At 34.4% G+C, this 27,519-nt stretch overlaps 4 protein-coding genes across 7 annotated transcripts; 2 read left to right on the plus strand and 2 right to left on the minus strand.

The window, feature by feature from the left end:
• The first annotated feature begins 129 nt into the window (after positions 1-129).
• Positions 130-5,238, plus strand: LOC18602467 (uncharacterized). Of its 3 annotated transcripts, none has more exons than XM_088805286.1 (7): positions 130-455; positions 1,285-1,394; positions 2,580-2,729; positions 2,949-2,980; positions 3,493-3,603; positions 4,106-4,150; positions 4,716-5,238. In XM_088805286.1, the coding sequence occupies exons 1-7, from the start codon at positions 353-355 to the stop codon at positions 4,873-4,875; spliced, it is 711 nt and encodes a 236-aa protein (XP_088661412.1). In that variant the 5' UTR covers positions 130-352; the 3' UTR covers positions 4,876-5,238. The 3 variants fall into 3 exon arrangements, with proteins under 3 accessions (XP_088661412.1, XP_007033921.2, XP_007033920.2); XM_007033858.3 differs by having other exon boundaries at positions 139-455; positions 2,833-3,068; XM_007033859.3 differs by lacking the exon at positions 4,106-4,150 and having other exon boundaries at positions 133-455; positions 2,833-3,068.
• Positions 5,239-6,267: 1,029 nt separating this feature from the next.
• Positions 6,268-9,768, minus strand: LOC18602468 (pfkB-like carbohydrate kinase family protein). The gene is made up of 4 exons (XM_007033861.3): positions 9,204-9,768; positions 7,495-7,827; positions 6,713-6,829; positions 6,268-6,617 (listed from the first exon to the last, which is right to left on the minus strand). Exons 1-4 carry the CDS (start codon positions 9,609-9,611, stop codon positions 6,489-6,491), a joined length of 987 nt encoding a protein of 328 aa, XP_007033923.2. The 5' UTR covers positions 9,612-9,768; the 3' UTR covers positions 6,268-6,488.
• Positions 9,769-15,278: 5,510 nt separating this feature from the next.
• LOC18602470 (RNA-binding CRS1 / YhbY (CRM) domain protein) lies at positions 15,279-20,746 on the minus strand. Its single transcript, XM_018119219.2, has 4 exons — positions 20,434-20,746; positions 19,332-20,078; positions 17,966-18,367; positions 15,279-15,994 (listed from the first exon to the last, which is right to left on the minus strand). The coding sequence occupies exons 2-4, from the start codon at positions 19,740-19,742 to the stop codon at positions 15,611-15,613; spliced, it is 1,197 nt and encodes a 398-aa protein (XP_017974708.1). The 5' UTR covers positions 19,743-20,078; positions 20,434-20,746; the 3' UTR covers positions 15,279-15,610.
• Positions 20,747-20,913: 167 nt separating this feature from the next.
• LOC18602471 (protein FAR1-RELATED SEQUENCE 3-like) lies at positions 20,914-26,221 on the plus strand. 2 transcript variants are annotated; one of them, XM_018119220.2, is made up of 3 exons: positions 20,914-21,038; positions 22,022-22,566; positions 25,527-26,221. In XM_018119220.2, coding segments are annotated over exons 1-3 (741 nt in total). In that variant the 5' UTR covers positions 20,914-21,037; the 3' UTR covers positions 25,722-26,221. The 2 variants fall into 2 exon arrangements, with proteins under 2 accessions (XP_017974709.1, XP_017974710.1); XM_018119221.2 differs by lacking the exon at positions 20,914-21,038 and adding an exon at positions 21,211-21,714.
• The last annotated feature ends 1,298 nt before the right edge of the window (positions 26,222-27,519 follow it).

A 27,519-nucleotide genomic window follows, 5' to 3' on the forward strand; every position in this document is an offset into this window, starting at 1 on the left:
TCCCTCAATAACCTCATTGTATTCAACAAAAGACAAAAAAGGAGGGGCTTAACGATCTAGTAAGAAATGAAATTTTAATTGGGTTTAGGTGTCCACTGAAAATATTGAAGGACTCCTAATGCGGATTAGTTTTTAAGGTAGATGTGAATCATACTCGAAAGACTAAAATCTGGTCAAGCCCAGTCCAGCTTTGGCAACTGAAATGGTCATGGAGTGGGGTCTTTTTCGCACAGTACATTAGTTCTGAAGTCCAGAGTCCCAAGTCCCTAGTCCTTGCTTAATTCATTTCCTCACCATTTTTTCTATGTAAGAGGATAAAGTAGGAATCTCTTGAAAAGGTTAGAGCTTTGATATGGAAGCGGCACAGGTAGAGGAAGCATTGAAGGTGTTGGACGCCTCTCTCTCACACATCAAATGGCGTCTTAAATCTTCTGCTAAGCGTCGACTCCAAATAGGTCCTTTCCTTTGAGACGTTTCTGGGTTCCTTTCAATGTTTCACTTTCTGGGTTTTCTCTACTTTTCATGTTAGCTTTATGTTTTTGGGTATAACCCTTTTGTTTGCTCGATCAGAAAAGAGTGATTTTTTTTTTGTTAATACTGTTTCTTTTATATGAATGAAAATTGAAGTAAGCTAACTGCTGAAGTCAAAAATTTTTCATTGCTGAAAGGCACGAAGGATTTTAGTTTTCTCAGTTTCTTTGTGAAATGCTTGAATTTCGTTCTTTGGTACATTTTCTTTGCAACATCAAGGTTTGACATCCCATTTTCTTTCTGTGATGAATGCTATGTTCTATAATAAATTGAAAATTTTGTTTGAGGTTGAGTCCTAGGATTCTTATGCACCTTTTGTTTGATTGCTGCTTTTTTTTTTTTACTGCTTTCCTTTTGCTTTCAGAACTAAGAGGCAAAAGTTGACTTCGGATACAATAGCAAAATTTGAATAATTAAAAGTAAAAAATTTTAACTTATACATGATTTTACTTTTATATGATTGATCAATTAAGTTTAAATGTGTGTTATATTTAATTCATTGTTTACTTTTAATATAATATGATTTTGGTTTTTAATGTTGCCTGGTAGCAAAAGCAAAACCAGATGGAACTGTGGTAACTTGGCAATATTTTGACATTGGTACTGCAAAAACTGAGAATGTTCTCATCCTTCTATTATTTATGTGGTGCTTGAGTATTGAAACTGGAAGAAGTTAGGCATTTCTAAAAATTAACCTCATGTTCTGTCTTATGGAAATATTTAGATCATAACTTGGCACTAATGCTTGTGCAGATGTTCTGGCCTTGTGCTCCAGAATGAGGCCAGTTGTGATGATTGACTATGGTGGAAAGATGCCTGAATTACAAGAACATCTATGTGCATTTCTTGACCACAGTCAAAAGGTCTTACTCTGCATGGATTCACAAGATTATTTGGGAATTGAATTGAATATATCCTTACGACCTCTCTTTTTATTGTTTGTTTTAGTTTTCTTGTATTTGAGTTGTCTGATCCTCTGTATTATGCCTTCTTCAACAAGCTACATTTAGATTGATGTTCATAATTCACTATATTCCATTCTGTGCCTTAACTTGTTTGAATTATATGAAATTATATCATTGAAGTGCATGGTGATTGATAAGTATGCATTTACATATATGTGAATTGCTTTAGTCCTCAGTATTCTGTATCATAAATTATGGAATTTAAATCTGTGTTTATTCATGCATTCTGCACACTAAAGTATGTGTACTGATTTTCCATACCCTCATGACTGAGAGAATATTCTTAAAATAGTCATCAACTTCCTTTCTTAAAGGTGATTTTTGTAGAAATGAGATATCTTTAGGACTTGTTGAAGTTTTATTTTAGCTGTCTTCTGAGTATCAATCACATAAAGAACTTTTGTTGATTTTCAATCAATTGAGGATTGAGTGTTGAACTTAAAACTGGTCATTTATTCTTCTGCTGGAAAAAGAGAGAAGAAGGAAGAGCCTTTTTTATTAGAAACCTTTCTGTCAAAATTAAATGGTAGAAGTTTGCTTATATTTTATACTTTTTGATAGCTTGCAAAGTGGTAAGATCCTTTTAAAAAAAAAAAAAATCCTTTTTCACATTAATTGAATCACTGCTTAATTTTGAAACCAGGAAATGTATTATCTTTATCAATGATTTAGAGTATTTGGATTTCAACTATCAGAATTCCCTCTCATAACTAATTCATGCTAATCATGGTTCTGTACATGCAAACATACCAACTTGAACCCTACTATTTTGCGGCTCCAACATAGGAATCTGCTTGGTTTAGTATAAGCTACAATCTCCAAAGGCATAATCAAAAGATAAGGTTTTATCATTTATCCAGTATTGTTCTTTATGAGCGTACATCTTTGTCCAATAGACAGTTCTAGTTTTGTGGACATCTATTTTTTTGTGTACATACCAATTCTTACAAGATCTGTGTTAGATGCACTGCCCCGATTTGTTATATCTACTGGTAGTATTTTATTTTTTCTTTTTTTACTATGCTTGTTGAAAGGTTGTCACTCATGGGGTTAAATACTATCACCTAATATGATTTCATTCAGGAGTCACCCATCTTTGAACAGTTAAGAGTAATGGTTATAGAAGATATGATATATTTGATACATGTAGAAGAAATGGCCAAGTATGTTAGTTTGAGCTTGAACTCAGAAGTGGAACTGCTACTTGTGGATCTTGAAGAGGATCCTCCCAAGGTTTTTCCTCCTTCATGCTTTTAAATTTTGTAATTTGTTAATATCCTCTCTAATGGATGCATCTTTTTCCTTCTGAATAAAGAACCTCACATTTTTGTTCCAGATGAGAACACTAGACGACAAAAATTTATTAGGGATGCAGCTTATATCAATTCAGAAGTTGTTCTCTTTATATTTTCCTCTTGAAGGAATGAGAAATGATCTCCTGCCACCTGACAGGACAGAACCCAGGGCAGATACCAATTCCTTAAGTGAGCCAATCAATTCTAAATCTTCTTTGCTTATGGATCTCAGTAGCTGCATGCATGACACTAAGGTCACTGTGCCAACTATAAATGGGTAATCATTGAAACCTGATTATTTTGCATGTATCAAGTATATCATATCATATCTTCTATGCCAACACATATTGTGGCACACACATGCTTCTCTGTGAGAAAATTTGAGTACCTTGTGTGTAATTCTCTCAATTACAAGGTTTTAATTATAGGCAATTTAAATAGGTTCAAAATGGATTTTTCCATTCTGAGAAGCCAGTTGCTGGCACTCTCTAGCTGGGGCAATTTACTCTGTCCCAAGTTCTTAAATGAGCAACTTGCCTGTGTATCTCTAATGAGAATATTGACATTGATTCAAGAACCATAAGGAGTTAGTCTTTACTATAATACCAAAACCATGTTGACTTTCTTCAGGTGGTTTCTGCACTTGTGATACGTTATGAATGTCTTCCCATTATGGTGCTCTAATTTCTATTCTGGTGCAGATGGCTTCTTGGTTATCCGGTAGTGTACTTGTTTAGCAAGGATCATATTGGAGATGCTGTTTATAACCTTTCCACCAAATTTCTTCGTATCTACAAGATTTTGATATGCAGGTTTGTTCTTCCTGACTCTTGATTTGTTTAACTCCAATTATATGAATTAAGGTCCACGTGTCTCTAGAATGATATTTAATGCCGCTTTTGCTGAGTACTCCTGAATATTTTTTGTTTCTGTTAAATCTTGTAGCTATGTTTTTGGAAAATTGCATTTTCATCATTCAGAGTAAAAGAAGGTTGATCTGGTCCCAAATATTCAAAACCAAAAAATAAAAAGATGTTCATTATATTGAATGCAAGTTTTTGATGATGCTTTTCGAAGGAAGAAAGGAAAGTAACTAATATAATGTTGAGGAATCTGATTAAGAGGAAATATGTTCCTCAATATCTGGGTGGTATCTGTTGAAATGCATGGTATGTAGGTTCAAGGGTCATGACCTGAGTTTTATGTTTCAAACTTGTGGCCAAATGAAGTCAGTTCCCTTATCTGCTATATTGCTATAAGCAGTGTAAAGCTTAACTAGTGGTTTGTTTGTGTCAAAATTTCAAATTATTGCAGGAATAGTACCTCCAATAAAGGATCTCCCCCGGAAGAACTGATGAGGTAACTACCCTGAAGTAGTCTATAAGAGTCCCCATATAAGTTGCTTTTAGGTAATGATTACACTCTTTTTCTTTGTTTTTCTTTGGAGAGAGTGAGCCCATTACATTTTACCAGTGCCACCTGGGGAGGTGTAAGAAGTGCTTGTAGGTGGTCACATTCAGGACTCAGGGCTCTAGAGTGACCCACTTGTGATCATTAACTCTAGTGCTTGGATTTTGTGTTACTATTATTGTCAGTGTAGTTTGAACCATCTTACTAGTTTTTCCTTTCTGTAATTATCATTTGTATAGAACTACATAAGTAGTGGCTTCCGCAAATTCTGAACTGGTGCAGTTGAAAGCTTACAATATTTGAGCCAAATATTACTAATTGTAAACTTTAATAACTATAATGTAGGTTCCAAAGCTCCAACCTTAGTTGCACTAACAACGCGTGCACACGTACACACACACACAATACTCTTTTAGTAGAATTAGTATGTAATTCCTTTTTATGTTTCTTAGGTCTTTTATATTGAATAGACTACATTATGATATCTATTCGTTTCTCTCATTCTATTAAACAGTTTTTCAGTGCCCTATGATTTGAGCATGAGGGGAAGCAATGAGCCATGGGCAGAGATGTTTTTGACTCACTTGCAGTCAAAGTGGGGAAGATGCAAACAAACTTGGAGCTCCTTGGAAATGGAGGTTAGCGAATGCTACCCACAGGCAATTGCATTATAGAAGATGCTCTACCCTAATGCTAATTAGCCCTACCTCTGCCCACTCAGCTTTTCCACCGGAAGAGATGCTGTATGATGCTAAAATCCTTGTTTCCATTATGCATACTTACTACTTTAGATGGCCTACACGATATTCCAATCTTGATGAAAGATATTAAATAGGTAACAAATGATGATCTATCATGGCAGCAATGATAAAGCATTTTGATGGGTTGACATTTTGTTGATTTCCTAGCACAGTCTTGGAACTATCTGTCAACATGATCAAGGTGATCCGGCACTTAATTCCATTTGTGCACACCATTCAGAACCATGATTGTATGAACCCTGCCATCCCCTTGATCTAACCCATAATAGCGAAAAAGGTAATGATAAAAAGGACCTCCTACCAACCCCGAAACCCTCAATGATGTATATTCTGGGAAGGAATGGATATAGGTTGAAAGAACATGATTCAAGGAATTAAAGATGGTTTGCATCTTTACATCTTTCGAAGATATGGCCTTAAGATCATGTGCAATGGAGAAATATTCAGGAGACTTGACTGCTTTGGAATTAGATTCTGTCTGGAAGACTTAATTAGTTTGGAATTAGATCTTGTCAGAGTTTTGTAGAATGATACACATGAGCTTAAGCTGCACTTATGAATAGAATAACTTTCCTATATCTATTCAATTAAATTTTGCCTTGAGTTGCTATAGTGCTTAGGGATAAAACTGGAGTTTCCGAATGGGAATGAATGCTTATAGAATCCCTTCCAGTCAGCTTTTCCCCATCCACTATTACAGTAATAGAAGGTTATCTGACTTAAATGACTCGTGCATGAATGATCTAAACCAGAAATGATCCAACCCAACCGTATTCAATTGCTTGAGGAAGTCAGAAGCCTTTTATATGCTCTAATGGTCTTCGGGAATGGTTTTTAGAGAAGGATTTTAACATAAATATCAAGCATCAGCCGCATCGACACCAGCTTTTAATAATTAAAAACCTAGCAGCTTCACATTTCAAAAGGTGAACTAGTAAAACACAGCGCATTCATTCAACTCTGGTTTCCGGCTACCACCTACTTGCAGCTAAAGATGAAAAGGCTTTGACACGAGAAGAGGCAAGCCATGGTGAAGGGTATTACAATGATAACACTTGGGAGGTTTAAGCATAGACCTAATGAAAATCTCCAGTAAAGTGGCAAGTCTTGAAAGAATAGTGGTTGAGTTCCTGGAACATGCCTGTGATTTAATTTTCAGCTTTAGTTAAAATACTTGTTATGTTAGACTTTGGTTGGAATATGAGCTTTCCCTGCTTCAACTTTACTTTTCAGGACCAAGCTATAAACAACACTACTTCAATGATGGCAGCACGCAACTATCAATTGCAAATTATTCAGCGCCCAAGAAAAAAAAAATTATTCCTAATTCCCTTAAAAGCACAAAGTCTTCCATCCTTACACGCAGCAAACAGAGAAAGGACCGGGGAATATGAAAGATAAAAGAAGAGGGAGAAAAATCTTTGAAAACCCTCTTTGAAAATAAAATAGAAATTAAAAAAAAAAAGAAAAGAAAAGAAAGGAATGGAAAAGGCAAAACGATGTCCAATTATTTTATTTAAATTTTCCTAAGCTCCTTTGATTAAGGCAAGGGCATCAGCCTCGGTTGGAAGAGCAGGGATTGCTCCCTTTTTGGTTGTCGTGATGGCTCCACATGCATTTGCGAATTTCAGTACTTCCCTCAATTTTGATTCATTCTGCCAATTGAAGACACACGTTCAGAACACATTTTAATGCCGTAGGCCATACTAGCATAATTAAAATTTTTGTAACAAAATGGCTTATTTATTACCTCAAGTATGGTTGGGTCCTCAACAATCTTGCATAGCAATGCACCGACGAAGGAGTCCCCAGCGCCAGTTGTATCCACAGTATTCACATGAAAAGCATCCACTGAACCATGGAAATTCTGCATTCCACAAAACAAGAATGACGATTTTTCTATCGTTGGAAATGTTTTACTACCAGAAAATAAATTATTTTAGACCTACAACGCCAAAACAAGAACTTTGCACCCCATTTTTAAGAACTAGTTTAATCCAATGGGCATAGTATTTGACTTCAGGTTGAAAAACCCACCTACCCCACCCTGTATAATTATTAATCAAAGTCCCAAGTTGCCATGTTTGGGCCCAGGGCTGACTAGACTAGTATCATGCTTTTTGAGTTCAAATTCAGCTTTTGGGGAGACAAAAAAACCCACGTCCTTTGGCATCAACCAATGGACATCCTTTACAGTGGGTTGGTTCAAATATATATTAGAATCGTTTTTCTATACTTTGACGATTCTACATTACATAATACTATAAGTAAAGATATGCTTATGAAGTGATTTAACTAGCACTAGAACTCTATATATAGAACGGAGAAATCAAATGAATATATATAAATAGGATGGGTAATTAAGGTTAGTATCTAAAATTTAAATTCTTAGATCAATGAAACCTCATGACAGCTAAAAGTCATTATCGACCAGCAAAATAAAGGCATCACCTACCATGACAGCTAAGAGTCAAAATTACTAAAAGTAATGAAGCATCAACTGAGAATACAAGAGGCTGAATTTAGCATTACCTTGGTGTAGTATCTGCTACCCTTTTCACCAAGAGTGACCAAGAGTAGCGTCAAGTTGGGGTGCCAGAGTTTCATGGCAGTTTCATCATCGATTTTGTCGCTACCGGTGAGGAACTCTAGCTCAACATCACTTACCTTGATAACATCTGCCTTATCCCAGATGGACAAAATCTGTTTCCTTGCCTCATCAGCTGAAGGCCAAAGTGGCAGGCGAAGGTTTGGATCATATGAGAGCAAAGCACCTGATTGCTTTGCCACTTCCATTGCCTTTAAATGAGCCGATCTGCATGGCTCCACGATCAAACTTATGGATCCATAGTGAAACACTTTGGACTGCACAAAATTATAAACAGAAATCAATTTAAATAAACCCTAAAAAATCCACCAAATCAATAAATTAAGACAACTTTGTTCTGAAAATTGCAATACAAGCCAATTTCAAATAAAACCGATACATAATGCAGTTTTGTTAGGTAGGCCAATCATTATGGTCCATAAGCTAACAAACAAAGAAAAATCATATGGGACATTTTCAGATTCTCACCTACCAAACATTCAATTTCTTTATGTATGCCATAAAAATAGAAAAATGATTTATAAATTCATTCAGTTCACTCTCCCTCCCATTTACCATATCCAGCGACGTATCAAGCATGATCCAGATGCATTTTTGTTGGACAAACCCATGAGTAGAGCAAAGCTTATGGAATTAAGTCACGTTGACCATCATAAACCAATATTTATTAGTAACAAATGCCCAAATCACATCAATCTATAATTACGAAATTTTATAAGAACGCTAGTGATTTGATTCAAACTGCAATTACGTGTTTTATTCGGCTATGAACAAGGTACAAGGAATCACTATCTGTAAAAACCGAATTCCAGATCTATCCTTAAAAAAAATGATTTCTCAATTAGGACAACGCCATCATTGTAAATTCATAATTCATAGTAGGAAAAAAAAAGACACGAAAATGGAAACTCGAGATCTACGGGATTTCCTTCGGATTCACGGTTGTTGTACCAAACGGGAGCACGTGAACTCGCGTGATAAACGCCACCGCACGAGGGTTTAGCCAGCGCTCTACGATGGGCTTGGGACCCTCTCGTGGACAAAACCTTATAATCCCACGTGGCCAGACAGCAGAAATTTCACGGTAGTGTGAAAAAAAGTTGACATATCTAACTCAAATAAAAGTAACCCGCAAAACCTGGCCAACTTACCCAGTTCGGATCACATTAGATGCAAAGAAACACTTCCCACGCGGAAGTTGTTAGTCAAACTTAAGAATCATTGTTATTTCAGATTAGATCTATAGAAAAGAAAAAGTTTTACTGCAACTATTACGTCGGCCATAATCTCACCGTAGGGTTCGGTGCTTTTAAGAAAATAAATCGCCAAGATAAACGACAGAGTTTTCGGTGCTTAGATACTCAAAGTGGGTCCTACAAAGAACCCGGGATCGTACAACCATAGAGCTGACTGACAGGTCAGCCTTCAAATGAAAGGCTACGATCACATTATGGCGCGTGATAATCACCGCTTTTCTCCTACAGTATCTTGATTAGAAAAAAATCGTGAATTTTTCTTGTTTCTTCTGAGTCAACATTTGAAAAAGACCCTAATGAAATTGCATTAAAGAAAAAAGAAGACAAAAAATAATAGATTTGTTGAGTGCAAGGAAAAAAATGATAAGATCACTTACAGATCTGATAAGATCAAGATTCAGTTCCTCCGGCTTCAACAGCATATCGGCACTAGGATTCCTGTAAAACATGAACTCACGCTCTCCATCGGCGCGTAGAGTCACGAACGCAAGAGCGGTCCTAGCGCCTTGGTCAAACAAGATCCCATCCTCAGAGACTCCGTTTTTCTTGAGAATATCGGCGAGCATGTGACCGAACTCGTCGTCTCCGAGTTTTCCGACGAAGGAGGCTTTGCCTCCAAGTCTAGCGACGGCGATCGCCACGTTGGCTGGGGCTCCGCCGGGGGCTTTGAGAAATCCCGGAGCCTCGGCTAAAGAAACACCGGATTCGGTGGGGACAAAGTCGATGAGCATCTCACCGAAGCTCACAATGAGGCTCTTGTCGGAAGGGACTCCGATTGGTGCCATAACTTCGAGAAAAGAGAAAAGGCAAAAAGATTTATGATTCTAAGGAGACAAGTGAGAATAGAGAGTATAAGAGGAGAGGCGAGGAAGAAGAGAAGGGCTGTTATATAGGGAAAAATGATAAGAGGAAAAAATGGGAAACTAGATTTTTTTCCTAATTAAATTAATTAATGTTGATTTTGGAAATTTAGTATTTTACTCGGATTAGGGAACTGTGTTCTTTCTGGATTTTTTTTTGTGGGTATATGGACCCACTTGCTGACGCTGGATATATTTTTCCATTTCGATTATTATTATGCTAATAAATCTAATGAAAATAAGACAAAATGTTTTCAATTCCATTTTATTTTGTAATTGGAATCACGTTTTTGTTTTTTTCTGACTACAAATTTAATATTCAATTATATATTCTATTTTCATTATATTAAATGAATAAAAAAATTTATTTAATAGTAAATATAAAATATAATTAATTTTATAATAAATATGATAAATTTTCAAATAAATAAATTTAACCTCAATTTCTGCTCATACTAAACATCCTTACACCTTATTTGTAACAATATTTAATCAATTTTTTTGATGGGCAACGTTAACCTACAAGAATAATGGACCCCTGTTAGAGGGAGAGTCGCACTCCCCATTGGTTGATCTTTTATTTATTTATTTTTATTTTTTATGACAAAGGGAATTGGATAGCTTCAATTATATCCTAATTATTCTCAAAATTCTTTAATATCCATTATTATTTTCTTTTCTTTTTCTGGATAATCTTTTATTCGCTTTGATTAGAAAACTCCGGGGAAGCTTCTTAACTCATAATTACGGGTGAGATAGCCATATCAGTACATCACTTTATGTAGGGATTTTCGTTTTCAAAAAAAGTTTAAATAATTTCTTATTTTTTTAATTAATTAGCATTTGTGTCTAATATTAATTGATCACCACTATTCGGAATTGAAACATTATTTTCTAGAAATTAGGGTCATAATTAATAAATATTAATTATAATTCCCTCACTTGCAGATCTCAAGGAATTAATGGGTTTGACACGAATGAAAAATTAGGAAACAGTTAGGCGGTGAATTTTCAAAAGCAGAAAAAGGAAGAGCAAAAAGTGGATTTTGTTGGTTATAGGAGAATAATTTCCATATATATCTTTTTGGATTTATGAAATAATTTTCTTTACCATTTTGTCGATTCTTCCATCTTAGAGACCAAAGAGATGGGATTGGAGTGTGGTACACCGTACATATACGTTTTGCCCTTAATTGTCATTTCCGTAAACATGGGTCCCTTTTTCAAAGGGCATCCAAAATCCTTGATTCTAGCTCCGTTCCGAATGTATTGATTTTATTCATTTTTATGTTCGTTTATATTCAGGATCGATTCATTGTAATTTATAATTATAATTTCTATTTATATTTTTATTTTTTACACAAAATTTTATTAAATAAAATTCTTTGAATGCCCAAAACTTGTCCAATGGCTCAATAGTTATAGCAAATCTCTCATTCTTGGAACAATCACTAGAGAAATTTGACCAATTATAAAGAGCTCCCAACCTGTTGATTTCTAGTTCTTGTTCCATGGAAAAAAGGGATGAAACATGCCCAAATATGATACCATATGACAAAATTGATCCCTCACTAAAAAACTAACAAATGAAGTAATCCAATGGATGCCCAATGGGGCAATTTATAATTAATAATTAATATATTTAGGAAAGAGACTGTCATTTGTCTTGTGATATTGGTTGAACCTTTTGATGGGTCATAATCACCCATTGTTTTTATGCATGGCTTTGAGAAGGAAGGGTTGGTCATTGGTGTGTTATTAATTACTTTATTACCAAAAATTCCCAGCTAGCCGCCCTGTTAATATGTATTTAACAATAAATAAATAAAATACTACCAACAAATATAAATAAAAGAATTACCAGATTTGAGTGAAATGGGATTTTAAAATGTAATTTTTGTATGGGATCATCATTGTTTGTCCAATTTTGAGTGAAATGGCAGTCAAGTTATCACATGGCATGCCTTCCTTTTATTTTATATGTGAAATAGTATTATTATATGAAATCCTGAATACAACTTAATAATTTATTTATTCTTTTTTTTGTCTAATTTGAAATTTTAATACTAAAAAGGGAAATGAAACTCGTGCCTTTACCTTAGGTCATGTCGCAAGATCTCATGCGTAGAACCAAATATTATTATTTTGATAGAAAAACAAAAGCATATGTCAATGCAAAGTAATAAGAAATGAAGTGGTTGTATGTCAGTACTGACACAACATAGAAATATTTCATGCTAACAATTATCAAAGCTTAAAAGTCCAATGCAATGCATAGTGGTTGGTTAGTATTAATACTCCTGATATATTTTGACTATGGGTAAAAAAGTAATTTTATGATACCTCTCTCTCTCTATATATATATGGAAATTGACTTTCATAAAAAGGGTTTTTTTTTTACCTTAATCTTTATATTTTCGTTTTTATGGACAATTATTATATAGAATAAAAATGAATGAGAAAAATGATGCCAAAGAGACTATGATTAGAAAGGGAAGATTAATTAAAAAAATTTCAAACTCTTTATCATGATCAATTGAGACATTAAGACGACAAAATTTAAATTTTATTAGCTAAGCATTAAAAGAGGGAGAAAATGACTAATAAAATTCGTATTTTATAATATTATGCAAATTTTATTGTCGATTTGCAGCCTAATTGATAAGTCATTATAATGTTCGTAGATTTTAATTTTTAATGATTAAATATAAAAAAAAAAGGAAAGAAAGAAAATAAAACCTTGTGATACATACATTTATTCATAATAGTTGAAAGTTCATTATCGTTGGTACCTGCAACAACCATCTGTTTGCATTTGCCATCCAACATAATAATTTAGGTATGGTATTTATAATAACAATGCTTATTAAGATGGGTTGTGTTAAATGGTTTCAGATCTAATTTTATTTTATATAATATATATATATATATATATATTATCATTATTATGAGAATTAAATCTTTAATTTTGAAACAAAAAATACAATTTCTGGCGAAAAAAAGGATCACACGAAACACATTTTCAGGCGTTGAAAACGTTTGAGCTTTGCTAAATGGATCTAAAAATAATAGAGGTGATGCAGTTATGACTAAGCTTCGTAGATGTTGAGGATTGGAACTCCTTACCCAGTTACCTTGACTTTGAAGGAAAGCTATACACATTATTACATCCACTTTTCTCTTCTCATGTGGTCCTACTCCTCTTTTCTTCTCCCCCCAAAAAAAAAACTTTGAATAAATATTTGACTTTTAATAATTTTCTTTTTCTTTATTTTTTTTACTTTTGAGGATAAAATTTAAATACAGAGGTCTCAAGTTAATTACTAAATAAAAGGTAATATAATTACTATGATATCTCATTCAACATGCATGCATGTGATTGGAGTGATCCATTTAAGGGTTTGAGTTATTTATTACTAAAAATTTGAATTTAAGTGTTGGAGAATGAATAGTCTGAGTTTGAAAATCATTAACCAATAACGTTTGGTCTCGGTCTCGAGTTGTTATATTTGATGTCAAAAAATATTTGTGTCAACTTAGTATAAATTCACACTATGCTGATGTAATATTTCTGATTTTATGAATATAAATTATGATTTCTAATTATAATGTATTGCGAATATCAATGATTTGAGTAGTAAATTGGATATCAATGATTCTAATTATACGTGGTTTTCTCCGAGCATTCGACATATTAGTTAATGCATGATTTTGCTCTAAAAAAGAATAAAATTTTAATCTCTCTTTCTTTAAATGTGTGTGTGTGTATATATATATAATACATGGCTTATAAAAAAAAGGATTCAAATTGTTTATTATTAGTAACTTAAATTTAAACTTTTAAAGTACAAAAAATTTGACCCAAAAAGTAAAAAAAAACTAATGGTGCATGAACTCAAGACATTAAAAGTATATTACATTTATATGATAAGAACAAGAAAAAGACATTAATTTACTACCTAAAAAAGATTATGATTTTATGAATATAAATTATGATTTTAATTATAATGTATTGCGAATATCAATGATTTGAGTAGTAAAATTAGATATCCATTCATTTCAAATACGTGGTCTTATTCGAGCATTTGACATATTAGTTAATGCTTGATTTTTCTTTAAAAAGAATAAAGTTCTAATCTCTCGTTCATAAAATATATGTGTGTATATATATATATATATATATATATATATAATACATGGCTTATAAAAAAAAAGGATTCAAATTGTTTATTATTAGTAACTTAAATTTAAACTTTTAAAGTACAAAAATTTGACCCAAAAAGTAAAAAAAAATGTTAAACTAATGGTGCATGAACTCAAGACATTAAAATTATATTAAATTGATATGATAAGAACAAGAAAAAGATATTAATTTACTACCTAAAAAAGATTAGAGTAAGTTACATGATAATTAAGTGCATCTATGACAGCAAAGCAATTCTTGAGTTGTCTATTTATAATTGCACAAGTTCCATCCTGTTTATGCACTTTGGCAAAAATGTTTTTCTTTTCTTAAATAATTTATGGGCTACCCTTGTTGTGAAAAGATTTTTTGTTGCTATATAAGGAGGTGACGTAGTCATGCCAAACCTTCCAGCACACAAATATTCTCTTTGTATATTTGGGAATATAAAAAGAGGATGAAAATGAGTGAAAATAAATAAATAAAGAGGAAAAGTTATTTTCCATTCTTTGATTTGATTTATAATTTTCTCTCAAGTTTCTGTTCCTTTATTTCAGTTAGCAAGGGTTGGACAAATAGTAATTTTTCCTATTAAAAACTAATACAAAGTGAAGGCATTGAAACTCTTTTTTTTTTTGTTATTAAAATATTTTAAATATTTTAATATCTTAAATATATTTTAAAACTAAAATTATCTCGAATTTAAAAATTTTATATTTAAAATTTGACTCTCGAGCAAATCTACTTATACTCAAACATTTAATTTAATAATAAATTCATATATTTATCCAAATAATCAAGACTTTTAAATTTCAATGCCACTTTCTCCTAAATTATAATAATAATAAAAAAAAGGCCGGAACTTGTGTTGATTTGCTTATGTGAGGTTGCCAAGTGACATGTATGTTAGCCGTGTGTTCAGAAGTGCCGTCTCCACTGAAAATTCAACCAATCATCATCTGCCATTTCATAAATAATTTCTTTTCTTTTTTATATATAATAAAAGGAAGAACATCTTTCATTCCTTGTGTTTTAAAAAACCACAGCGGGAATCAATACATTCATTAGTTGCTTGAATTAATTAATCTTGTCTGATTCTTAAGTTGAATAATTAAAGCACTTTCTTAGAGTATATTTGGCCTAATGGAGTTGATAATATTATTTTTTATAAAAATAATTTTAAATTAAAGTAGGAAACTGTGGGTGATAAACTATTAGGTAGACAGCGGGCTAATTCACGTGCCACTTCTGGGAAGTCTAAGCACAAAACACCAACTCTTTTTTTCTTCTTTACTCAAAAGTTTTTATACATGAAAATCATTGGCTCAGGTATCTAAGCTAAGCTAAGAGGGGTAGCATTGCACGTGGCATATGATTAAGAAGAGATGAAACCTAAGACCTCACAGATATTTAAAGAATAAATCAATTTGGTTTATTGAGTCTTGAACAACATTTTGCTAACAATCACCCATGCGAATTTCATGCCACTCAATGAGGCCTACCTTTCTGCATTTTCCAAAGAGAAAGGGAGAACAGAGATTTGGGCAATATGAATTTATTCCTTTACTTGGTCTCTTAAGATTTCTTTACAATATCACATCCACTGTCAAACATCAATGATGGGTAGGAATCTCCTTGTGACCCCAAAGGACTTTCTTCTTCACCATCTTCATCAGAATAGGAAACATTTATCTTCAGAATATGAGTCAATTATAGACAAATCCTCCCCATCACTCACATGCTACCTAGATGAGCTTCCTTCACTTGCTTTAGCAAAATAAGAACCGTTATCTTCAGAATCTGATTCTCTCATGGATAAGTCCCCACCTTTTAAGTCATCTTCAGTTTCTGATAGTTCTTCACCTAAGGAATCAGCTTCTGCAACTGAAGTACATGAAGAAAAGCCCTCACATGTCAAATCATGACTCTCTCTTTCGAGCATCTTAAGTTTCCTTGATTCACGGGTGTCTTTAGTTGGAGTATCCAAGATTGAAATGGGATTCCTATTATTTGGATCACCATAGAGTGCAATGTGTCTGTAGTACAACTCCAATTCCTTCTCTGCGATAGCGATGAAGTGTCTCACCGACTCGAGTGATTGCTCATACTTTGATTTTTCAAGAGCCTGCAAAGAAAAGACAAAATCGGTGTGGTGGAATACTATTTTATAGTGCTCAATAAGAATATTCATGAAAAAATAAATCACTATGAGCATTAGCAGCCAGAGCAAGAACAATGAAAATGGTTCAAATAGATGCCAATGAAATCTTTCTCCCATCCTCAAATTCACAAATAAAGTAGGATGAGATAAAATAACATTATCACTTTCAAGAAATAAATAAAACTAATGAACAATATCAGCAGCCCATCAGGATGAGAAATTCCACTGACATCTTTAACACATCTGAAACCTTTCATGGCATCATACATACAATTGTTAAATCCTGTGATCATCTCATGGGATGAAACATGAAATCTTGAAACAGAATGAAGATTATCCCAATCTAGTTGATTGTGACCCCCTTTATAGTAGGCACTTTGAAATTTTGTAGTTTCACATCAAATGTTTCCAATGCTAAGCCAGAACCAATAACTCTCTTTCTTATCACTCATCACACACAATTTCCAGATTATGGGAATTGGAAAAACCTATGTTGCTCCAACTCTTCATTTTCCATAAAGTACCTATGTCTGGGACATGTCCATTGAACGTGGATTCGGAGGACCGACCCTTCAAATATAAAGAAAAACTTAGAAAAAATTAAACGTACCCATGTTGGACGCATACCCGTATCTGATACTCACCCCTGAGTCTGAGTAACATAGGGGTAAAAGAATAACATAACTATATTTTCCAGCAGATTGGCAATTGATACCAAACTCATGCAATTGGTCCTAACTGACAACAAATGAAAAAAGACATGGTAGTATTATTGGTTAAAGCATTCACATCATTACAAGCCTATCTAACTTGTAAAGTCAACCACGTGTCTATTTCGCAGTTTTTTAAAGGCTGAATAGATCCTCTATCATGGAACCTACTCAAAAGTGTGCGTGCTCTGTAGGAACAGAGCCATTGGCTATGTACATTGAGAAGAAATTTACTCATAAAGAAACTTGTAGCTCCATGACCACTGTGCCAAAGAACAACAATGCTGGACCAGTTTAGAACAAAGAAGGAAAACTCATCCGTTTACCAAAGGGAAACAGTGTAGTCTAACAGCTATTAGTATCATACTTATGAACTATGCTATAGAAAATCAGAGCATGCTTCTACTATTCAAAACTACCATTTGAATGGAGACTTACCTTAAAATCAGGAAAAGCAAAAAAAATTTCAAAAGCAAGGAACATTTTCATGAATTAGGGGAACCCATCAGTGCAAAGTAACATACACCTAATTACTGACCAATCAAGCTATGGAAATTCTGTTCCTCCACAAGCTGAACATATTACTTGATAAACAGAAAAGCCTGAGCAACTCAGGACAGGAGAGTAACCTTACTACCAACAAAGAAGCACGTGGTTGTTTTAATGAATAACTTCAAGGGTCAGAATACTCTTAAATACTTAGGTTCCAAAGTTCTAAAAGAATTGCCTCCAAAACCAATTGAACGTTGGAAAAGAATTTATAAAATAAACACCAAAACATGTCACTACAACACAATTAAAATGCCCATAAAAAAAAAAAGCAATTAAAATGATATCATTTTGGTTGACATCTATATGACAATAATGTGATCATAATGATGATGCTGTGGGGAAATCCAAACCAAAATGATGGTTGTGCATGTGTGCATGAAGACTGTGAGAGGGAAGAAGTTTTTAACTCAGAAGTGCAAAAGCCTATCCACTTTAAATACTGCTAAAGAGTAGGATTATCCTGAATTACCCTTGCCAAGAGTCCAGTTTGCTGGAACTATAATGTGGAAAGGACTTTTATACGTAAGGATATGAAGTATTGGACAGGTCGCAGGGCAGATATTTCTTATGTTCCTTGGTAAGTTAATCAGAACTTACAAACTCACATATTGTTTGTGTTTGCATGTGTGCATGTGGAGAAGAACACAGAACTGCACTTGAGAAGCAAACTCACTCTTTTCTTGGACAATGTATCTATTGGGGACATAACTTCTGGCTGCACATAATTCTTCCCTCGATAGAATACTATGGTGTCATCACCAATTATCTGAACTGGGATTCCACCACTCAGTCTGGCAATTTCATCAGCATACTCGTGTACTTGGCCGGGCTTACAGGGCTTGCAAATTACCTTAACAGTTTCATGTTTCTTCCAATGCATATGCATATTAAGAATAACCCCGCCAAATATTCCTCTTCTGCCAACTGGCACATAGTTGGACCTTTTCTGCGCCATTTTTCTCATATAGAACTGTTCTTCACCTGTAAGATGATGTGGCTCCACCACAGGCCCCTGAGCTTTGGGAACTTCATAGCGCTTAAGTCTTTCAAGCAGCAACGCTTCCTTAATTTTGGCCTTGAGAAAATAGAATAACAAACCAAACACCATATGTTAAAGGGTTACGAGAATGAGAATTATCGAATAAACAAGGTAGAACAATTATATATATATATTATATGCGTGTGTGTATATATGTATATATATAAAGCCAAAGGAACTAAATGAATAGATAAATGAAAAAGACAATAAGGTAGAACAATTTCAATTCTAGACTAATTAATTCATTAAAAAATGAGAAAATCTCAAAACTTAAACCAAGCCAACCAGTTTTCACATAACAGATTCCAACAAAATGCGGTAAAATGATATGAAGGAAATTCTTTACAACATGAGATACAGTTAATGCTAGTTGTTTATAAGTCCCATATATCCAATCCAACAAAACATACCAAGTAAGCTTTAAGTTTACATCAGAACATGCATATTTTAATCAAGCATTAATGCAATGAACCTGATTTTGTAAAGTATCATCAAACAGAACAGAGAAAACAGAATTACTTCAAAATTTAACAAAGATGATTTATCACAACCTAAGTGAAACATCTGTTATGCCAATGTCATTTATATATCTTAACCTTTGTTGCTCTGCCATTTAAAAGCTACACCAATTGCTAGCAAAAGCAAACAATTAAGCTACTCTTTGCTTAATAATTTTACTACCTTTTTTGTTCTAGAAGCAAAAAGTTAAAAGTACATTCATACAAAAGCAAACTATATTTTTGAAGAATTAAAAATTTTAAAAGGTAATTTCTTTAGACAATAAAGGTAGTTATCATAGTTTTATATGTATAACAATTACGTTAAAATTGACACTACATTTAGTTATTTGTTCATTCTTTAATCAATTGTGTTCTGCTCTCCACCAATTGCTTTCATCATGTCAATTTTAAAGGAAACAGAAAAAAATAAATAACAAAAATACCAAGCAAATGGAGCCAGCCTAACTTGAAGGAAAAGAAAACAATGAAATTATGGTTACCTTCTCAAGCTTGTACTTAATCCTCTCCTCTGCATTAGCAAACTTCTTCTTCTTCCCAGTGAGACCAAGCCGACGTGGGTCTCTCTTATTGGCAGCTTTCCTATTCGCTTTCTCTCTCTTCCTTTGCAACTTGAGCCTCTTCTTGGTCTTCCACTTCTCCTTCTTTGGAGGGTCAACTTGATGAGTTTCAAACTTGGGTTTTCCTTGTGATATCACCAGGCTTACCGTACCATGACTCAAGTTCCGCAAAACCCATGAAGGGGTTCTCGCGTTTGGTGGAACAATGACTTTTAGTGGACAAAAAATTGGTACTTCATTTAGGAAAGTTGAGCTGACGTTGAAGGAATGTGGAGGAATTGTATTCAAAAGTGGAGAAGCTCTTCGTAGGGTACAAAATAGGGCTTTTGCCATTACTACAGTTGCATCAGAAATAGAGAAGAGAGAGGGGGGGCAAAGATCAATTTTTTTTTTGATAAACCCAGGATAGCTCTAAAACTCCCAGAAATTAATGGGGTTTAATCTTACCCAGAAGCAACAAATGGTACGACCCGGCGCCAATTTCGAGTGGCTTGGGCTTTGTCAAAAACCAAAAAAAAGTAATGTAACTATATTTCCAAGCCCCATCATATCATGTATCTCTCGACCCGCCCCGCCCGGGCTTGGATATATCACAGGGGGGAGCCACCTCCGACCCGACCCGTACCCAGCCACTGTTATAATTCCCCTTTCCCACATTATTCCACACAGCTAGAAGAGAGAAGGGAATGTAAAATATATAAGCTGATTTTCCATTAATAGAAGATAATAAAGAAAAGTCTTCACTTTCCCTCTCAAATCACTACCAAATTTAATTAAATTCAAGAAGCATAAGCTAATAAGCTAAAATTCAAACTTATCAGATCATCAGCATTACATACATGGAACAAAACAAACATAAGAAGCAAATGCAATTTACAAAGAACAAGGCAAACATCTAAACCACCACTACCAATTCGCAACTGCATCAATCTGTTCGGGGGCATTCCAAACGGAAAAAGATACACAAAGAATGGAAGCAGCACAGTTAATTTTTAAGCCTAATCAACAAAAGAAAGTTACATACAAATTGTGTACCAAAACAATGTGCGTGTTGAGCCGACAGATTCGGAGTGGAGAAGGAGGAAGGATGGACGACGGGACGGGGCAACTAAGGAGAAGAGAAGGTGTGGCTGTTGGAGAAGAAACCGATTACAGAGTTGAAGAAATGGTGGGCACAACAAAGGAGCAAGCTTGATCGGCTGATCATTTACGGCGGGGAAGAAGAAGAGTGGAGGAGCCGCGGCGAGCTACGGTGGAGTGACAGGCTGATGGCAGAGCTTGGAATTGAAGGAGCGACTTTGGATTTTCAAGGTTTAGTTAGATGTGGCAAACGGGGCAAAAACCATTGCGAAAAAGTGGGTCGGAGTCTAGAGTCTTTTGGGCCCCAACCAAACGCATAGAGGTGATTAACCGAGGCCAAGTGCACTCCTTCTAACACGTGTCAAAATGCAATTGGCTTTTAAAAAAGGTTTGACTTTGGTCCCTAATTAATCCAATCTACTCTTGCCATGTCATGTCCCTTTGCGCCCCTATTATTCCCAACGCTGAACTCGCAACGCAAAGTCTCGCCCTTTTTTCATACCTAATCGATCATCACAAATTCATCTCCATTAAACGTTAAATTTTCGAGTAAGTTTTTTATTTTAATTCAATCTTATCGCTTGTTAATTTCTATAAGTTTTATATAATTCATGTTTTTTTTAAAAAAAAATTTATTAATTGTTCCATGCAAAGAGCCAATTATTGCAACATATTTTTTCGTTTGATTTATTATTACATTCTTTGTTTGTTTGTCGAGAAAATGTAGTTTTAAGCGAGAAACTGTAGGGTTTGAACTTTTGTTAGGTTTTATTTCGTTTCGTATTCTGGTAAATTTGATTGTTTCTTTTATTTCCCCCTTCTTTTTAAGAATGTAATTAGCAAGTAAATGATAGCATCAGGGCCTCGGATTGTAGAATTACTTGATGATATCAAAAAAAAAATTTTGCTTTGGGAATCTGATTGGTGGATGAGAAAATAAAGGAGAATTAAAGTGAAAAAAGAAAGAAAGAGCAAATTTTGAATTCTAGAATTGACTTCAACTAGGACTTAAAAATTAACTTTATTCACTCAGGCTTTTAAACTTTTGTATTTGTTTTATGTTCCTTTTTCCCTTTTTATTTCTTTCATTTTTGAGAAGTTTCTAATTTAGACTTAACATTAGAAGCAGAACCGTAAATACGTTTCCTTTTTCTTTTCTTCCTTTTTGCCTTAGAGTTCGTCGGAATCAGTCTCATGTAGTTTCCATTTGAGAGCAATTTGTTAAGTAAGTTTTAGTTTTCTTTTCCTTAATTTTCATCTTGGCTTGAATATATATGCTCCAGTTGGTTAATGGGAAACTGGAACAAGAAAAAGTAAATTGAAATCAATTAGTTATATAATGTTTTGTTGTGTATTTCTTGACAAACAGCATTTAATGCTGATGCCAATATGGTGCTAATTTAGCGCTGTTAATTTGAACTTGTCAAGTTCTTTTGTAACTCAATAGGAAATATGAACTTTAATATGTTTCTTTGCATACGTTTCATTTCATCTTCTAGCAATAATTAATAAAAAAAGGTTTTTTCTTGCAGTGGAATTTGGGGTTCATGGTGATGTTAATGGTGGCATGGTACTGAATTCAGTCCAAGTGGAGGCTGGTAGCATGGATAACGAAAATGAAGCTGTGGAAAGTCCTGTTGAAGAAACTTTTCAACAGGGTGTGAATGAAAAGATGGATCGAACTTCTCCAGAAAGGGATGACATCCCGGAGGGCATTCCAGCTGATGAGCCTTATGTAGGCCAGGAGTTTGAATCTGAGGCAGCTGCACATGCTTTTTATAATGCATATGCAACTAGGGTTGGATTCATCATTCGTGTAAGCAAACTTTCCCGTTCAAGGCGTGACGGATCTGCTATTGGTAGGGCACTTGTTTGTAACAAAGAAGGTTTTAGAATGCCTGACAAGAGAGAAAAAATTGTGAGGCAAAGGGCAGAGACGAGGGTTGGATGCAGGGCAATGATTTTGGTGAGGAAAGTAAGTTCTGGTAAATGGGTTGTTACAAAATTCATGAAGGAGCACACTCATCCTCTGACACCTGGAAAAGGTCGGAGGGATTGCATTTATGATCAATACCCGGTCAGTTCTCACCCTATTGTCATAAACTCATTTCTCCTCAAGCCTGTCAATATATGTTCTTTCATTGTATTTGCTAGCGAGTTGAAGTTGATTATTTGCGTATAGCAAGCTTATATCATCCTGTTAGGAGGTAGGAGTAGCTTGAATTACATGCAAACAGATGCTTTCCAGATGTTGTAATTCTATACATTTGATTCACACTGAAAATTACTGGACTTAGAATATCAATTTCTGCTTGTCTTGGTATTGGAAAAGTTAAATGACTCGGAGGTGAAGCATTTTCCTTTACTTCTCACCAAGATATCTAGAATCTCCTTGTTAAGATAAAATGATGATGGATTAGCAATGAAGATAATAGTTTGTATTATCCTAGACCAGTTCATTCTTGTTGATTGCAGATTGAACTTTTTCTTATTCGGTGGATTGGGTGTAACTGGAGCTGTAGTGACAAGTGCTTTTGAAGTAGAGCTTTTTGGAAAGTGTCATCCCATCGAAATTATTTGACATAACCAAGAATATTTTTTTGCCATTTCGTTGAATTTACCTATCAACTTCTTATCATAGCTCTTTTCAGCTTTAGCTTTTAGCCTCAAAAAACTCATTTTCAGCCTTTATAGAAAACTAAAAATATCTTTTTACAAGCAGGCACTATGTGGTGGTGGTTCTTGTTTACCATATGTAATGACGCTACACTTTCACTTTCATTTTGCCCAGTTCTAGTAGGTTCAGTCTCTTTATGTAAAAGATGAAGTGAGTAGTATTTGTGCATGTATATTCACCCTTACGTTGTAGCAACTAAGCAAGTAAATTTCAACACCATTCCAATTACTGTTGTGGTATCTCTTGTGCTGTTTATTTTCCTATTTCTGAATGAAAGTGTCATGCTATACATGGAATATTTTTCTTCATTTGTGATAATTGTCTCGATTGTGGACATTGAATATGTGTATTCTACATGAGATTTTTATGGTATAAAATCAAATTATCATATTCAATATGGCTTATTGTCTTAAGAGAAATGGCATTATGGCAGTATGACAACTCTGTTCTTGGTTTCATGCGTATCTATCAATGAAAATTGTAAGTTGTGAAAGTTGTTATAGCATTTTAAAAATCTGGAAACTGGGGCCACTTTAATACATCAATGAAATATTGGGTTTCTTTACTAAATTTTTGCTGTCAAGTTGGGGGAGGGGATTTGAGTAGGATGAAATTGGGATGGCATAAACCTTAAAAGAGCTCTTGTACTATGGCCATTTATTCAACTAAGCCTCTCACCTTTTATTACATTCAAACAAGCTAGTAAGCTTTGATTTAAGGCCAAAAGCCCTTAATTGTAACGGAAATTTAACTGCCATTAGACCCAAGGGCAGTTGGCCTTTTTTGTCCACATGACATATGACTTGATGAGTTGACATGGGCAAAAAAAAACTGGCACATTTTGCCACATAGCTGTCATGTGGTCATGTCAGCTTATCAGGTCATATGCCATGTGGGCAAAAAGGCCGGCCAGATTAAGTCTACCAATGCTTAAATTTCTGTTAGGGTTAAGGGTTTGTTTGGTCCTAAATCAAAGTTTAAGTGCTTATTTAAATGCAATAAAAAGTGAGAGGCTTAGTTGAATAAATGGCCATAGTACATGGGCTTTTTTAGGGTTTAAGCCAATTGGGATCTAAGTTTTGTTGTAATGTATGGCTACCATAAGGCTATTGCCTTGGCCACAGTATGAGATTTTTTAATGTGTTAATTTATTTGATTTTTTGGATATATTTCATTTTGTTTTTCATTGCATTTCAATTTCTGGATTGTTAAAGTCTGGGCTAAGTAAGACATTATTTTTTGGAGTTGGTGCATGGTGTGAGAAACCTAAATATGTAGTCAAAAGACGAGTTACTCAATGAAATGACTCTATTTTCTTTTTTGGTTTTTACGTAAAATTTGATTTTTTTTTTTTATGTTCAGTGGTTTTGTTTCTGTGAGGATATTCAATAGCAAATTGAATGAACTTCTTAGTTCCGTTTAAGATTTTCAATGGTGTATTTCCTTTGGGATATGTGAGGTTTACTCTATTTGGCGTTCTAGTGATATGGCTGAAAAATTGTGCAAAATAAGGCAAGATTGAGAAAGAAGTGGTCTAAAGAGAATTTTAGTGCGAGTGGCAGGTGAGCACTGAATGAATCCTGTAGGAATAAATGACAGCTGGGTCCACGGCTTCCCCCTGAACAAAGGTGTTCTAGTGATATGGCTGAGAAATTGTGCAAAATAAGGCAAGATTGAGAAAGATGTGGTCTAAAGAGAATTTTAGTGCGAGTGGCAGGTGAGCACTGAATGAATCCTGTATGAATAAATAACAGCTGGGTCCACGGCTTCTCCCTGAGCAAAGGGAAGCCAGTATTAATGTGTCATATTTCATGGAATTTGTTTATTGCGATTGACACATGTTGTTTGGAGCCTATAATCTCCAGAAACATCTTAACAGGACGTGTCATAATGTGCAATTGTGGATACCTCTCTCCATTCTCTTCCTGTTATTGCTTTAATGTACTCTTGACATTTTGGGGGTAACACACCGGTTTTTTTAAGGATGGAGATTAAAAGTTCTTTGAATCTAGGCTTAGGGCTTTATTTAGCCTCATGCCTTCTTCTTCGTCTTACTCTTATAGCTTCTAGCTCAAGTATTCAGAATTGCCTCAGTAGATGCAAATGCTGTGTTGTGTGTATTAATTGGTCAAATGGCCATGTTTACATTCAGTTTGTATTAATTACAGCAACTTTTGTTTTAGCCTTAGCTATTTTGTCATTGTGTCATACATGTGTGCTGTTGTTTTTACACAATGGGCTCTGGATTAAACATTGTCCCAACAAGTTAACATTAGATGCTCTTACCTGGGAGTCCTGAGTTCCATTATTGTTATTCAATCTCTGTACTGAAGCTTGCTTTATCTATCTTGTTTTTGCAGAATGAACATAATAAAATCCGAGAATTAACACAGCAGCTGGCCAATGAGAAAAAGAGAGCTGCAACCTATAAAAGGCATCTAGAATTGATTTTTGAGCAAATTGAGGAGCACAATGAGAGTCTGTCAAAGAAGATCCAACACATAGTAGACAGTGTGCGGGAAATGGACAACAAAGAGCAGCTGAGCCATGTATAGTTCCAGCATAGCTTTTCATGTTTTTATCAAAATATAGGATCAAAACCTGGTATAGAGTATGCTGTTGGGTAAAGGTCACTGTTTCTATAATTTGGTTTGCTTAGAAAAATTACATCCTGATATTGTTCTAGGTATTTGTTAGAATCTTGTCAGTTCTGTTGCGTGGGAATCCTTGGGTCTATGCCATTCATTGGAATGCCTTGTATGATTATGCTTTCAAAATTGAACCACATGGTTAGTAGGATAAACTAGGTCAGTCAATGTACAGTCTTTTGGGGCAAGCCTTGTGCAATTGTGTGAAGAGTGCAAAGGTAATTGGCAATCGGGACGTCATTAGGTGCTTAAATTATTCCATTAAGTTTTTTGTACTTCTTTTTGGTAATTTTGGGTAAAGGTTTTCTTACAATTTGTTTAAACTTTGTCAGTCTTTGTATAGCATTCAAATGATTTTATTTGTATTCAGTTACATTTTATATTGAGACTTTTGGATACTGCTGTAATTTGCACTTCATTTACTCCCATGATTTTAGCCGTACAACTGTGTTTAGAATCTGTTACAACCATACATCATTCTTACCATTTTAAGTACCATAAGTCAATTAGCCTGCCTGAGGAGATAAAGCTTGGCATTATATCAAGGCTCCCTGTCAAGTCTCTCCGAAGACCCTGGCATGGTCTCATCTAACTCCATATTTCCATCAAAAACGCACTTCTCTCAGGCTGACGAAGACTTTGAAGATATGGAGGCATTCAATTGGATCCGGTATTAGTCTGTTTGTACTTGATGGATGATCGATGAAGCTTATTGACCTTCCTCTTCATCTCCATCTTCATCTACCTTTCAAGTTCAACTATTTAAATGAGACTGAAGTTATGAGCCTAGAAGATTGGGTTGTTGCAATGGTTTATTGCTTATATAAGTTGAGTTTCAAGGTGCTCTTTGGTGGAATCAATTAGGAGGTATAGAACATTTTGTATATGAACATTATTTTGGGTTCTTTGCTAGGGGTAAGCCTGTTTTGTCAATTAGTTGAGGAGCATAAACATGGCTGAATTAATATTATGACCTTTCCTCATTTGAATTGTTTCATGCTTCTTCTAGCCCCAGATATGAAAGCCAGCAATTTATTCAGACAAGCCAAGTTAAATTTCCAAATCAACAAATGCTATTCTATGAATCCAGGATAAGAAAATATCCCAACAATTATAATTTCAGATTAATTTCAGCTTAAAGATCTTAACTTCCAACATGATTTATATGTTATGGTGCGAAGGAAAGTTGTTTTCGTTTGTATAATTAAGCACGATTAAATTTCAATTGTATACAAAAGAGCAAGTAAAATAAACAATATAATTTGAGTTGCACCAAGCATTATATAATGTTTTTTTTTTTTTGCTAATGTAGGAATATTCATAATAATTATAATAAGAAAAGAAATCTAATCAAGTAGAGTATTCTAAAGTTAAAGTACATTATCGTATTAGATCTTTCTCTAAGTGAAAAGAATCTGTGTGTGACAGAAGGGATTGCTTTCAGTATATTATTATTAACTCGCATGGACTTAGTTCATTAGCATACAGTTACCTACTCCCACGTACCAAAAAAACAATTGATATAAATCGGGCTTAATTACTCCGTCATTATGCAAACATCTATATAATAAAAGGGTGAAATGATCCCATACTTGAATTTATGCACTCTCAATTCTCTAGTTGTCGTTTCCTTGTACATGTGTGGTGAAAGAATCGATATGAAACAATGCTCTTTTAATCTTTAGGATCTGGACGCAGTGTCCGA

This window comes from Theobroma cacao, chromosome 4 (assembly GCF_053813885.1).
Source record: "Theobroma cacao isolate CCN51 chromosome 4, ASM5381388v1, whole genome shotgun sequence".
In the NCBI taxonomy this organism is placed as follows: domain Eukaryota; kingdom Viridiplantae; phylum Streptophyta; class Magnoliopsida; order Malvales; family Malvaceae; genus Theobroma; species Theobroma cacao.

Coding starts and splice junctions, on each gene's coding strand:
- LOC18602467 (XM_007033858.3), top strand. CDS start 353: ATGGAAGCGGCACAGGTAGAGGAAGCATTGAAGGTGTTGGACGCCTCT. Junction 1,395..2,579: donor TTCTTGACCACAGTCAAAAG/GTCTTACTCTGC, acceptor GATTTCATTCAG/GAGTCACCCATCTTTGAACA. Junction 4,151..4,715: donor CCCCCGGAAGAACTGATGAG/GTAACTACCCTG, acceptor TCTATTAAACAG/TTTTTCAGTGCCCTATGATT.
- LOC18602468 (XM_007033861.3), bottom strand. CDS start 9,611: ATGGCACCAATCGGAGTCCCTTCCGACAAGAGCCTCATTGTGAGCTTC. Junction 7,828..9,203: donor ATCTTGATCTTATCAGATCT/GTAAGTGATCTT, acceptor AATTTTGTGCAG/TCCAAAGTGTTTCACTATGG. Junction 6,830..7,494: donor GTAGCAGATACTACACCAAG/GTAATGCTAAAT, acceptor TGTGGAATGCAG/AATTTCCATGGTTCAGTGGA.
- LOC18602470 (XM_018119219.2), bottom strand. CDS start 19,742: ATGGCAAAAGCCCTATTTTGTACCCTACGAAGAGCTTCTCCACTTTTG. Junction 18,368..19,331: donor TTAAGTACAAGCTTGAGAAG/GTAACCATAATT, acceptor TATTTTCTCAAG/GCCAAAATTAAGGAAGCGTT. Junction 15,995..17,965: donor ATACATTGTCCAAGAAAAGA/GTGAGTTTGCTT, acceptor TTTTCTTTGCAG/GCTCTTGAAAAATCAAAGTA.
- LOC18602471 (XM_018119220.2), top strand. Junction 22,567..25,526: donor GCATTTATGATCAATACCCG/GTCAGTTCTCAC, acceptor TTGTTTTTGCAG/AATGAACATAATAAAATCCG.